The sequence below is a fragment of the Populus trichocarpa genome, chromosome 1 (assembly GCF_000002775.5).
Source record: "Populus trichocarpa isolate Nisqually-1 chromosome 1, P.trichocarpa_v4.1, whole genome shotgun sequence".
Classification (NCBI taxonomy): domain Eukaryota; kingdom Viridiplantae; phylum Streptophyta; class Magnoliopsida; order Malpighiales; family Salicaceae; genus Populus; species Populus trichocarpa.
In genome coordinates this window covers 42,380,097-42,394,174 of record NC_037285.2, presented here as the reverse complement: position 1 = coordinate 42,394,174, position 14,078 = coordinate 42,380,097, and the positions used below count along the sequence as shown (strand labels likewise).

Genomic DNA, 14,078 nt, shown 5'->3' with positions numbered 1-14,078 from the left:
GACCAGTTTCGGTTCGGTTTGGTTTTTTAGAACAAAAACCGGTTCAAACCGGTTTGGGCTCGGTTTTTTCGGTTCGGTTCGGTTTTTTCTGTTTTGGTTCGGTTCGGTTCGGTTTTTTAGGACAAAAACTTGTTCAAACCGGTTTGGGCTCGGTTTTTTTCCGGTTTGGCTCGGTTTGACTCGCTTTTTTCTGGTTTTTTCGGTTTGGGTTCGGTTCGGTTTTTCGGTTTGGGTTCGGTTCGGTTTTTTAGAACAAAAACCAGTTCAAACCGGTTTGGGCTCGGTTTTTTTCGGTTTGAGTTCGGTTCAATTCTGTTTTTTCGGTTTGAGTTTGGTTCAGTTCAGTTTTTTTGGTTTGGGTTCGGTTTGGTTTTTTCGGTTTCAGGCTTATAAAACCGAAACCGAACTGATCGGTGTTTTCAAAATTTTAATCGGTTTTTTTCACGGTTTAGTTTTTTTAGTTATTTTTTTTCAGTTTTTTAAGTTTAATCGGTTTTTCGGTTTTTTTACTCATTTCTAGTTCTTACCATATTGAGATTACCAATTTCCAATATGTCATATTTTTATATTTTTATACGAAGCAATGATTTGTATGTAATTGAATATCTAAATACGTACTACTTGAATTTAATTTATTTTAGCAATTTTCAATATTTTACAAAAACACATTACATAAAAAAGTCACAAATTAACCAAATATTTATTATTAATAAGAATTCTAAATCTTCATACGTGGAATTTCAATTCCTTATATATTTTATATTTATTAAGACGAATGAAATTCAAATAGGTTCTATTCTAGTTATATATTATTGAAAATCGTATTAAGATTTCCAAATTAAAATTCTAACTTATTCTACAGACACGTAAATTAATGATAAAAATATATTATAATCAGTTTTTATAGAAGGAGAATAAATAGTTTTAAAGATAGAACAAGTAAAATTAAAAAAGAAAGAATTTTGAAAAGAAAAAAAAAAAAGATGAGGAGGGGCCTGACTTGTTTGCTAGTCTTGCTAGCCTAGCCTATGCAGGCCTAAGCCAAGCTCGACGTCAAACAAATTTATGTTATGTTTGGAATTCAATGTTTGGATTTGCTAAAATTAATAAGATTAATATGTTGTGGCTCTATTTAAATAGTAAATTTAAACAAAAAAAGTCTTCTAGTATGAAGTTGACATGGTTTCTAAGTAACTCTCAAAGAACTACACAAACATCACGGACAAATAATCCATCTAGATTATATGGTAATGATAATAGACAAGTGTTTGTGCTAGAAATTGTTAATATGAAACCTAAGTTGGATATGGCATCTGCTCCATATTGCTATGGAGAATCAAGTATATATTACAGATGTATTAATTTTTTTTGTCACTTTAAAGTTAATTATTTAGGTTCAATTGATTATTTGAGATAACTATTTTATATATTTTGATAGGTTATATGGATGTTATATACAGATGACTTGATATTTTCAGCTTTGCCTATATGCCTTAAGGGATCTGACATTTAGTTAGTATAAGTTCCTCTGCACTGCTTCAACATTATTGAGATGCATTGTCCAGATCAGGTAATGCGATAATTTAGATTGTCTCATCATATACTGGATTATGTTGATATTGGAGAGGAGTTGCACAGTGTTAGTCGCTAGGGTAAGCACAAAGGGAATTGGTTGGTAATTCATGTATCTTATCTTGATCTCTGGAATGCTAGGAGAGATCGTGTTTTTGAGGAGCTGCAACCTATGACTGATATAAATACCCATATGACATGATAAATGTCCATTACGTGTCGTTTCATTACACCGACTTGGTCATGTTTCCAGAGACGTTCACGCAACTCGATGCACTATACCTCCTGGTATCTGAGACAAAATCGATTGGTATGTAATATTGTTTTACATTTATTAAATACCAAAATAGTTTTTTTTATGGATGATGACTACTAATTGGTTTTTAATGCATGTATATAAATTAATTACTTAGTACGAGAAGCTTAGAAATCAGCAACGACTATCCGTGAAAGTGTAGATGAGATGAGATGTATTTTGGCCAACACCACGCTCCATCTATGTCATGGTGGATTTCAAGAGATTGTGGAGATTGAGTCTTGAAGCAGAATTAGTGAAATATGAGATTGCTTATCGTGAGAGTGTTGGGGATACATGCTAGCCCGTCCACAAGCATCTCAGACCGGTCCATGAGCGTTCCAGACCCGCCCACGAGCTGGGATGATATTGGTCCTCCTCTACATGGATATTACAAGCCCGACCTTGAGTTGGATGAGATAAGAAGATTATTAGATATAATTACATATTATTATATGTTATGATAATTGTTAATAGATGTATAATTAGTTTAATTTTTAATAAAATGTTATGTTGTTTTAAATTCTAATGTACATTTGTTATTTGCGATTTAATATATTATGTGCTGCTTATGTGAATTGTGTTTTATTAGTAGAGAACTAATTATTGTGATTGTGTGAATTGTTGTTTTCTTGGTAGAGATTTGATAGAAGAATAGATTATCCATGTACGCTTCTGTTAGAGAAGTCGTAGATATTATCCTTGAAACACGAGTCGCAGATGATATCTGCGACTCTCTTAACTGTGTTAGATTTCTAATTATTTTTCCACTTGCGTTACTTTACATATTAATTTTTTTAAATATGCTAACTTACTAAAACACTCCTTAAACACAAAGAAAACACGTGTACGATGTGTAGTTTGTAACAAATAGAAGATGACGCATAGTTTAATTTTTGTTTCTTTTTTCAATGAGGCACAAACATTTGAATTTTCTGTTTCAAAAGTGGTTTCTTTTTTTTTTTTCACATAAGAATCAATTTCCAAAATCAATTTCAATTCTCTTTTAAACAATAGATCATCAAATCAATTTCCAAAACCTATTTCTACAATGGTGGGCTTCATATCTACCTTTTTCAACCACTTCAAAGCTTTTAAGCACCTTCAATCGACTCGGGATGTTAAGATATATACAGTTCGCACTCACATTTGCCGAAATCTTTGTTGATGTAAGGAATGGTTCAGGCAGCAAAGTATTTTACTCTCTCACCTTCAAAAAAAATCAATCAAAGTGAATGAATCATCTCTGCACCTCAGGCCATGCATGCGGAAATACACAAAAATATCCTCTCTTTTTTTTCTTTTTTTTTAATGATAAAGAGAGATATCTATGCCAAGTATTGTAAATCATGCAATTATCTGAAAACACTACAAACCTAACTATAACCTAAATCAATCAAAGTGATTATGTTTTATTGAATAAAGAATTAATGAAATGCAAAAATAAATTTAATTAGAAGGTTGTTTTTGTATTGCAAATGAAGTGTTGGATGAAAAACCACTGGAGAATTTTTTAAAATGTTTTTTGATAAATTTATAGTAATATTAGTTTAATGGGAAAATAGTGATTATATGTTTATGACAAAGTTATAATATTAATATTGTAATGGCTCTTTAGTTATTGTATGGAATATAATGATAATCATATAGATAATCTAATATTTTTTATTGATTTTTTCTTGGTGATCCGTATAAGAATGTAAAGTGTGATATAATTTCTGGAAAAATAGAGATAAAAAAAAAACTATTTTATGGGAATTAATATAATTATAAGAATAAAACTGATAATTTTTTTTTTAATATTTAGTGCTTGAGCTTAGATATGGGTAACATATTTAAGACAGATTAAAAAACGATTTAATCTCAATATAAAAGCAATTCATCTAAAAATATATTAACCAAAAAAGGAATCCGGACTGTGAGCTGGATTTCTGTGTGATAATGGGCTGGGCGGCCTACTTTATCCACCCAGGCTCTTGACACTCTGAACACTCGTCAGGATTAAATGTTTTAATCTACTTTGGTAGGACCGAATGGGGCAGATTTGGTTTTTAGACCAGACTAATTAAATGTTAATTTTTTATTAATAAATTAATACAAACATTAATTAATTACCCAAGATTTTTTTTTAGTAACCGTAAGCATCTTGATCAACTTACACGCAGCTCAACTAATCCTCCAAGACCCAGAAGTTAATAACTATGTAAATTTCCGATGACCATGAGGTTTGTAGCACTCGAACTAGTGATCTTTAAAGAGCAAACCCAAGATCTGACCAATTAAGCTATACCTTTCAAAATTATTACACAAGATTTTTGTGTTATGAGGTACTGTTTATTAAGGTACAAAACCTGAGACTCTCTGGTTGCCTTGCGGTCTATTTATTTTTACGTTTTAAAAAAAATAATTATTTTTTTAATTTTAAATTATTTTTTTATATATATTTTCAAATTATTTTAATATAATTATATCAAAAATAATTTTTTTAAAAATTTATTTTAATATATTCTCAAACAAAATAAGCGATACCTACCACGCTTCCTCTCCCTACCACGCTTCCGAGTTCCGGCCACCATAAAAAAAAAATCATAAAAATTCAAACTTATTGAAGAAGCTCCGGTGGCCGGTATACGATCACTAAGCCGAGTCCTCGAGGGAGCGTTTGTGCCAGAAAATAAGATCTATAGAAATTCAAATGTGGGTGTTGAGCGTTGACGTTCCATGGAAAGAGACCAGTGACATTTCCTGAGGAAGATTCTTGAAAACTAACATCTCGTCAAGCTTTCTTTTCTGCTTGAACAAGCACCTCGCTACTTGTATCTCTTCATTTCCTTGCAAGCATAGCATGCATGAACTCTAGAGCGTGCTCGATTACACCAAATATCCCAGAATTGTTCATGGAACAAAGAGATTTGCAAGCAATTGTGCAGATATAAGCAGAAAATGATACATTGTTTTTAACTTGGGCAAAATAAAATGTAGCAGTAACATTTATTTCCATGCATGGAAATTAAAGGTAGCATTTCATATGGATTAGAGGGAAAATGCTACATGAAAATTACTTGAGAACAACCAGCAAGCAGGAAGAAGAGCCCTGCATACACTAAAAAAGGAGATCAAATATTTTACATCAACATTGTAGTTGCATTTAGTTTATAAATTACTCTTTCTTCTCTTCCTTGGCATCCTCTACCTTCTTGGCATCCACTACCTTGGCTACCTTGGCATCCTCTACCTTGGCTACCTTGGCAACTTCCTTCACCTTCGGTTTCCCCTGCTTAGGCTTCATGAAGCAGAAACATGAGCAGCAAGGGCACTGGAACAAGAACTTCATTGCTAGCTTATGCCTTCTCCTCTCTCCAAACTTCTCCCAAACCTCTGTAAAAAACGTCTTAGCCTTTGCTGTGATTTTCTATCTTCTTTCTTATCTAAATAATGTCATTCATTCTTACTCCTTTTCTTTTTCTTTTTATTTTCCATGGGATTCCAAATCAATCACTTTCAATACAGAAGTTACGTAACAAATAATGGCGCCTTGGACTCTTGAGTGGTGGGGGCTGCCCATGAGCGAGGATGAACTTAATACAGTAACAGTCTCTTCTTTGTGGGTCATCTCTAGCCCACTAATATTGAAATTCAGGGGATCCTTCTGATTTCGTTGTCTCTCATTAAAAACTCCAAGCTGGCAACCATTATGTCCACATATATTTTACATTTGTGGTTAAAGTTTCAATCTTCTTTCTTGTTTTTTCTAGAGCAGCATAAATGTAATACACCAAGATTTTGGCCATGTTCCCAGTTTTTTTACTTGATTTTGCTTGATGGACAATTTAGAAACTTAATCAACCGAAGGATAATGGCTATTATGAACTGGAAAGCAGTTCTTCTTCTGTCTGTTTTTGGGTTTAGCCACATGCAAATGCTCTACCACTGAAAGGAAAAGAAGTTGGAAAAGGCATGTGACTTTCAATCCATTATGCGTTTTTCATGTCTGCATGTGCCACCAGCTTCAAAGATCAGACCCTCGCAAGTTGCTGTCTCGGATCAGATTACTACTGCAAACACAAAAATTCTTGAAATCTAAAGACCTCCATGCATGCTGAGATCGCATTGCTCATTCACAAATTGAAGCACAACATCAAAGTTCCAAGATTAACCACTGAACAAACCTTCATTAAATTGCTTGAAGTGACACGGATGGCAAGCAAGCAATTTTCGTGAGAATTCGAGTTACCTATTTTACAAAAAACTTTAGTAAGGATAAACAATAACCATGGATCAACTTGATGAACATTAGTGGTTTTACTGGCAACATTATTAGAACTCTGTAATGCTACTTCAGTAATTCATCACAAGGAACTGTATACAAAGCAGGGTAATTGCAAGTAAAAATAATCAAGACATGGTACATCACATTCTAATCATTCGAATTTTGGGATAACATTATTAATCTCAGACTTTTATCCTCTGCTTTATTACTTTAAGCACAATATTCCTCTTTTTGGGGTATCTCACCCCCTTTTTGTGAAAGCTACTTTTTATTTACAAAAGAAACAATGATTTGTTAAACAATGATTTGTTAAACAGTGAGTACAGTCCCTTCTGTTTGTTTGATGCGTATCAAAAATATATCTTTTGAAAAAACATAATTCATATATATTTTGATGTTAAAAACAAAAAAAAATATAAAAACAATATTTTCATATATATTTTCAAGCATAAAAAGAATCACATTTAAAAAACATTATAAACCACAGTACCAAACCCAAACTTAATTACAAAGGCATTACAGTGCGAGCCTCATAATTCACAATTTTCAGTGAGTTCAAAGTCGAGCAGAGCGTTTTACTTGCTCAGCTGCACGATAGTCATAGACACCAATACCACGTTTTCGTCCAAGACGACCTGCATCAACAAACTGCACAAGAAGCGGACATGGAGCATATTTATTGTCCCCTAAGCCAGTCTGAAGAACTTTCATTATCGACAGGCATACATCCAGTCCAATGAAATCTGCAAGTTGTAAAGGACCCATTGGGTGGTTCGTTCCTAACTTCATTCCTGTATCAATATCCTCCTTTGTTGCCACTCCTGTATAGAGAGCATAAAATGCTTCATTTATCATTGGCATTAAGATCCGGTTTACAACGAAACCTGAAAAATCTTGAGAGCATATCACTGTCTTGCCAAACCTGCAGCAGAGTTAATGGCGATTGAGATAAAAATAAATGTTAGATCACTCTTTGCAACATTACAAAAAAGGCACGTGCAGGGTGGAGGGAAGAGCGAAAGGGGACCTGGTTTGCATTTACTTCCAAAGCAAATTCAAAATGAAGAAGACAATTATTTAAATGGATTTGGCAGGAGAATGTTGAGGGGAGGACATAAGAGGAATGAAAGGTGCTATTGTTTCATAGAAGGAGGTATTCCGGTCACCTCTCTGCCAATGCCTTGGTTGCATAAAATGTATTGTCTGATGTGTCTGCACCGCGTACAATCTCAACCAGTTTCATTATAGGAGGAGGATTCATGAAATGCATGCCAATCACCTGCAGATGATACTTTTTTATCCAGTCAGAATCCTGTTCTGTGAAAACCAACGCAATATACATGATCTAAAGTTAAAAGAACTTCATTTTGATTCGTGCAAGTGTTGTTAATAGATATCCTTAGCATTGGCTAAAAACAAGAAACATATTCTGAGTATAACCTGGCGTGGCCTGCTAGTCGCAGATGCTAGGCGGGTAATGGAGATGGAACTTGTATTGGATGCCAAAATGGCAGAACTTTTTGCTATCCTATCTAGTTCAAGGAATAATGTTTTCTTCGCATCTTCGGATTCCACGATAGCTTCAATGACAATATCTGCCATACGCAGCTCTTCTAAATTTGAGCTACACCGTAAATGGCCCAATGCATCGTTACCTGCAGCCTGTCAAGTGGAGTTAAAAAAAACCCTTTGAGGTTAGAATATATATCAGTTTACACAAATAAATTTCTTTCTTTGTCAATATCTCTACCAGCAATCCAGCATGACGTTACAACAAAAGCATCGGCATTTTACTGTAGCAAAAAACACTGCACTTTCTCCTAATTCACTGTGGATTATATTTGGATTAGAGCAATGTATTTTTTTTTATATTTTTCACTTTGGTTCTCAAACTTTTATTTTGCATGATTTTAGCATTTTTAGCCCAAATTAACCCCTAATTGCATAATTTTTTTAAGAAAGAAAGATTGAATTGAAAGCTAAGAGACTAAAGCAAAACTTTCGGATAACATTGGGGGGCAGGTTGAAAATTTTGTTGCAACATTCATTTTAATCTCCTACATTTTTTAGATATTAGGTAATCAGTCCCTTGAATTTCAAGACAATATATTTTGGTACCTAACTTCATTTTCCTATTTTTTCAGTCTTTTTCTGTTGGGAGGAGAGAGAGAGAGTCGTCGGATTCCAGCCTAAAAAGAAAAAGTAGTCGTTGGGGAAGATTATAGTCACCAAAACAGTTGATTTTTGTGTCAAAAGATTTCATATGATGAGGGGGGTTACATTCAGGTGTTTTTTTTACCTCGACAACACCTAAAACAACAAATCTGAGCTCGGAAAGAATTTTTGTTTTAGGTGGATTTCGGGTTTTAAGGCGGTTTGTTGGCTTTTTGGTGGCCATGGATTGGTTTAAGGTCTCTAGGGTGTTTTCTAGATGTTTTTGGTCAAAAATGGGTTGAAAATGAGATTTTGGATGAAAAAACGAAGGACCCCATTTTTCCAGCACCACAGTGGCTGGATTCTAGGCTTCCCAAGCGACGCGTCTTTTTTTTTTTAACTATTTGGGGCGGACAACGCGTCGTCGGCCCCATTACACTTTTTTTTAAAAATAAAAGCCCGTGTGCGGACTGTTGCTTTATTGGGCTAGGTGCTGGGCTGGCTTACCAGGCCTAGCAGCACCTAGCCTGGTTGTTTCTTTTATTATTCTTTTTTTTTTTATTTTTAGTTTTTTAAAAAATAATGCATTGTTTGTGTATATTTTTTCAAATAAATTTTTTGTTTCTATTTTAATTAGATTGTGATTATTTTTAAATAATATTGAATGTGTTTAATTTTTAGAGAGGTAGGTATGATTTATATGTGGTTTTTTCTTAATTTTATATAGATTAATTTTTTTTAATATTGATTTTTTTATAAGATTTTTCATATGTGCAACCTTGCATTGTTTTTTTTTTTATTGTTCAATAAATTTTATGTGTTATGTGCAGCCTTGCATTGTTTTTTTTATAAATTTTGTGTTGGTTTCTATTAAAGATTTAATTTGTTTTTCTATTACAAATTTATTTTGATAAAAGAATTCATTACACATAACCAGGTAAATTACCCGTGTTGCGATGTTAGATATCTTGATCTTTATTTTTCGCTTGGTTTTCTCAATTTCATTTTTGTTTATTTTGTTTATTTTTTTTTTCATTACTTTACACAATAGTTATTAGGTTGTTTAATTAGATGCGTGCATAAGTTTTTCAATTTATATCTAGGAGTTTTATATATATATATATATATATATATATATATATATATATATATATATGCAAACTTTGGTGGAAGAAACTATTTGGCCAATGCTTGCCCAACAAAGTTTAAAGTTTTTAGGTGCTCTTAGGTTGCTTTCTCTTGGGGGGAAAATTTACTTTTTAAGACGTGTTTGAGGTATGTACCAATTTCATTTTATATATTGGGTCCTAACACGTAGATGGATACATAAAATGTTTTTGCAGACACTTAAGTTATCCAAGTCCTTGCAGTAACAAGGAATTGACAAACATTTGTTACTCTTTACTTGCTAACAGTTGGTGGGACCACTTCTCACTCAAAAGTTAGGCTTTCATACTCTTTTTTTCCATCATGCCATTTTTTATTTTGAGTTGCTCAAACAATGTCCATGTTAGATTGATATCCCTTTATATTTTACAATTTGATTTTTATATAAAATTCGAGACAGTTTAAACAAGTTTTTAGCATGTTGCTTATCTGTTACTTGAAAGTCAAATCATATACCTTTTAATGCTATTAGCTCTTGATTGCATGCTTAGAAAGCGCTTTTTCTTTTCTTTTAATTGTTCACAATTAAAAGCAGCGCGCGTTTCCAGAAGTAGCCCGTAGCAACGCCTAAAATCCAACTCATGAACTTATTATTCAACCGGACATTTTGTTCGGTTTAGGGTCTGGCTTGGACCTGCTCAATCTCACCATCTTCCATGTCAAAATATTGGAGATGCCCCCCTTTCTTTGAAGGCTGATGAAGCATTAAAGAAGCAAGTGGTCTAAACTCACAGGGAAAATTGTCATCATAATGCATTGCCCAGAAGTAATGTAGAACAACTAGTTGATTTAGTTGAATCAAGCAATCATTAATAATGCAACTTTAGCCACTAAGGAACTCTTTTAAGCTTATTACCAATTACATTTATTATGGTCAAGGAGTAATCCAGCAGAGTGCTCTAACTTGAACTGGTAGTTTCATCACTGGCTAATTATCAGAACGAGTTGTCAAACGTGTAATACCTGCTACTGAATATTGTCTCATGATCATTTTAATTTTGTGTATTTTTCTTTATTTTAGGATGAGGTGTTGGATATATCATACATTCAAAAGCATGGCTGAAAAATATTTAGTATATGAAATTGTGAAATATACTTGCTGAAAAACAAAAATCTACTTAACGTTTCTACTTCATTTTTATGCTGTTTCTTGTTTTTTAGGTTCTTTTATGATTTTAAATGTGAACAAATTATTCTCTAACTCTATACTTCTCAGATTTGCATCATCAACAAAACTTCTCAACATTTCGATTTTCATAATGGTATTTATATATCTAATTTTAATTTATGAAAGTTTATTAAAAAGAGATTTTGGAACTTTAGAGATTTATTACCTGGGAGAGTTGGCCTTTGGAGATGAGACGGTGGATGTTAGAGGTGATAGACTTTGTGGCTCTAGAGAGAGCAGCGGGATCCGTGTCAAGCAGCCACACATCGAGCCCGTGTACGGCGGCGAGTTGGGCTATACCAGAGCCCATTTGGCCACTGCCCACCACGCCTACAGCCTTGATCTCCGTCATGTTTGTTTCACTCTCCTCAATGATCAATGGTTTTGGTCGCTCCGCTCTTGATACCGTTGATAAAGTAGGGTCTCCAAATCTGTTCTCTAAAAAGTTGGCATAGAGACAAGTTCGAGAGGTGTCTTCTTCCTCGTATCTCAACCGGTGCTAAACCAAGCTAATCGGGTGGCTTAGGATGATTTTCTTCTTCTTTTTATGCATCAGACATATCTGTTTACAAAAATGAAAGATCTATCTATTAATGACGGCGCTGAATTGCGGAACCTAGCTTCTTCTTCTTTTTCATAGAAAAATGATTACTTTACTGATATATAAAAAATTAAAGATAAAAATATATTTATTTTTAAAATAATTCTTATATTTTTAAGATAAAAGATAAGGAATACATGTTTCTAAATATAACAGTTTTTTATTTCTTATCTTTAAAATATCATTATAAATAACTTTTTATTCTAAAATTATAAGTTTTTAAGTTAATAAATTTCTTACACAGGTTTTACCATTGATTGTGGATCAACCTGGGTTTTTATCTGTTCAAATCAAGTCAATCATTTTTCTATTTCTTTTTAAATTCATATTGGTAATATATTAGTTTGAACACTCAATATAAAATAAAATAATATCTATTTTTTAAAAAAATATATAAGTTTGACAGTAATATAAAATAATTTCTTTATATCTTTTTCACCATCAAACAAATAGAATACAGAAACGGTCATTTTATCTTATACATCACTTCCAAATATAATTATTTTTTTTGTTTTTTACTTCTATCTTGTCTCTTTTCTATCTTTAAAGAGTGACCAAACGAATTGCATTTAGAGAAATTATCAATATAATCTTATATATTATAAAATTTATCAAGCATACCCACTTATAAACTTTTTCTTTAATATACTCATTAATCAATTATTTTCATAAAAACATAATAGCCATACACATAATAAATAATAACTAGTCACGTAACCCGCGCGATGTCGCGGGTTAATTTTTTTATATAAAAAATACAACAAAAAAAAACTAAGATCTAAAAGTGTTAGGTTTTTCTGCAAAGCTATATCCAAGAATCTTGGGTTTGGCTATAACGCCTGACCCAAAAGTAATATTTATAATAATAATAATATTAAACTTGCATGACCCAGTAGGTCTCGCTCTAATACCAGACCCAATAGTCTTCGATGTGGATCTGGTTGCAAGGTTATGTCATAAAAGTATGATAATTAAATTAATTAATTAAAAAGAAAAAAACTAATAGAAAGAAAAAAAACTAATGAAGAAAAAGAAAAACAATCTGAATTAACTGGGTTAACCCGTCAAACCTTGAATTCGTGTCGTGAAAGTTTGATAACTAAATAGAAAAAAAAATTGACGGCTTAACCCAGAATTAACCGGGCTAACCCGTCAAACCAGGTTACCTGTCAAACCTGGGATCCGTGTCATGAAAGTCTGATAACTAAATAGAAAAAAAATTAAACATTAACAACCTAAACTAAACGAAAAAATTAACTAAAAATAATAAAAAACAAACAAAAGACATAAGCCTGTTACTAATGAGGAAAAAAAAAATCTGAATCAACTGAGTTAACCCGTCAAATCAGGTTAACCCGTCAAATCTGGGATTCGCGTCATGAAAGTTTGATAACTAAATAGAAAAAAAAATCGATGGGTCAAACAAAAAAAAATTAACAAACTAAACTAAACGAAAAAAATTGATTAAAAAAGAAAAAAAAAATTAGGTTAACTCGTTAAACCAGGTTAACTTGTCAAACCCGAGATCCGTGTCATGAAAGTATGATAACTAAATAAATTTTTTTTTTCACATTAACAAACTAAATTAAACAAAAAAAATTCATTAAAAGAAATAGAAAAAAAAAGTGAACATTAACAACCTAAACTAAACGAAAAAAATTAATTAAAAAAACAAAAACAAACAAAAGACATAAGCATATTACCAATGAGGAAAAAGAAAAAAAATCTGAATCAACTGAGTTAACCCGTCAAATCAGGTTAATCCGTCAAACCTGGGATTCACATCATGAAAGTTTGATAACTAAATAGAAAAATAATTCAGGTTAACTCGTCAAACCTGAGATCAATGTAATAAAAAGATGATAACTAAATAAAAAAAAATTTCACATTAACAAACTAAATTAAACAAAAAAAATTCATTAAAAAAAACACAAAGAAAAATGCAAAAAAAAAAAAAAACAAAAACCCATAGGCCAAACAAAAAAAGAAGGAAAAAAAAAGTCAAGTGTTTCACTATGCACTGTGTGCACAGTGATACATTATATGTACAAAATAGAAAAAAAAAAACATGCTGCTACAGTGAAAAACCCACGCGTTTTAGAGTTCTTTAATACGTGTCATGAAAGTCTGATAATTAAATAGAAAGAAATTTAACATTAACAAACTAAACTAAATAAAAAAATTAATTAAAAAGAAAAAAAATCCGGGTTAACTCGTCAAACCAGGTTAACCCGTCAAACCTGGGATCCGTATCATGAAAATCTTCAAAAATTAGTTATCAGATTTTCATTAATTTTTTTTATCATATTAACAAACTAAATTAAACAAAAATAATTCATTACAAAAAAACAAAAAAAATTAAAAACAAAAATAAAACAGTTCTGTAATGTAATATAATATAATATAATAATTATAATAATATAATATATTAATAAGTGAAAGGCGTGGGGAAGCTACAGTAGTTTCCCCACGCCTTTTAGAGTATTACTTAATTTTAATATGGAATGACAAACAATACTAGTTTAAGTAAATAGAAAATACCACTTTAAACAAAAAATAATAATTTTAATAAGAAATGACAACCAATACTCATTTAAGTAAATAAAAAATAACACTTTAAACACAACAAAACTAAACAAAAATATTGACATGGACTTATACTAGATAGTTTTCATATATAACCAAAACTAAGGTTGGAATCCATGCACCAAAATATATATAAATAGGAACAAAAGGTTATGATTGATTGATCTTTGTATAAATTTATATCATTAGGAAATAATGTGTATCTTGGTATGTTTCCCTCATAAAATCTCATCATAGTAAATTAGTGCAAAGAATCTCATATGAG

At 31.8% G+C, this 14,078-nt stretch overlaps 1 protein-coding gene across 1 annotated transcript; it reads right to left on the bottom strand.

The window, feature by feature from the left end:
- Positions 1-4,800: 4,800 nt before the first annotated feature.
- Positions 4,801-11,262, bottom strand: LOC18095567 (uncharacterized). The gene is made up of 4 exons (XM_024590811.2): positions 10,793-11,262; positions 7,578-7,799; positions 7,304-7,416; positions 4,801-7,059 (listed from the first exon to the last, which is right to left on the bottom strand). Exons 1-4 carry the CDS (start codon positions 10,976-10,978, stop codon positions 6,693-6,695), a joined length of 888 nt encoding a protein of 295 aa, XP_024446579.1. The 5' UTR covers positions 10,979-11,262; the 3' UTR covers positions 4,801-6,692.
- Positions 11,263-14,078: the final 2,816 nt, after the last annotated feature.

Bases quoted from the DNA above. Each gene is read 5' to 3' on its own strand.
- LOC18095567 (XM_024590811.2), bottom strand. From the start codon at position 10,978: ATGACGGAGATCAAGGCTGTAGGCGTGGTGGGCAGTGGCCAAATGGGC. The intron at 7,800-10,792 runs GTAATAAATCTC...TCCACTTGACAG, and splicing joins CCAAAGGCCAACTCTCCCAG to GCTGCAGGTAACGATGCATT. The intron at 7,060-7,303 runs GTGACCGGAATA...ACTCTGCTGCAG, and splicing joins ACCAAGGCATTGGCAGAGAG to GTTTGGCAAGACAGTGATAT.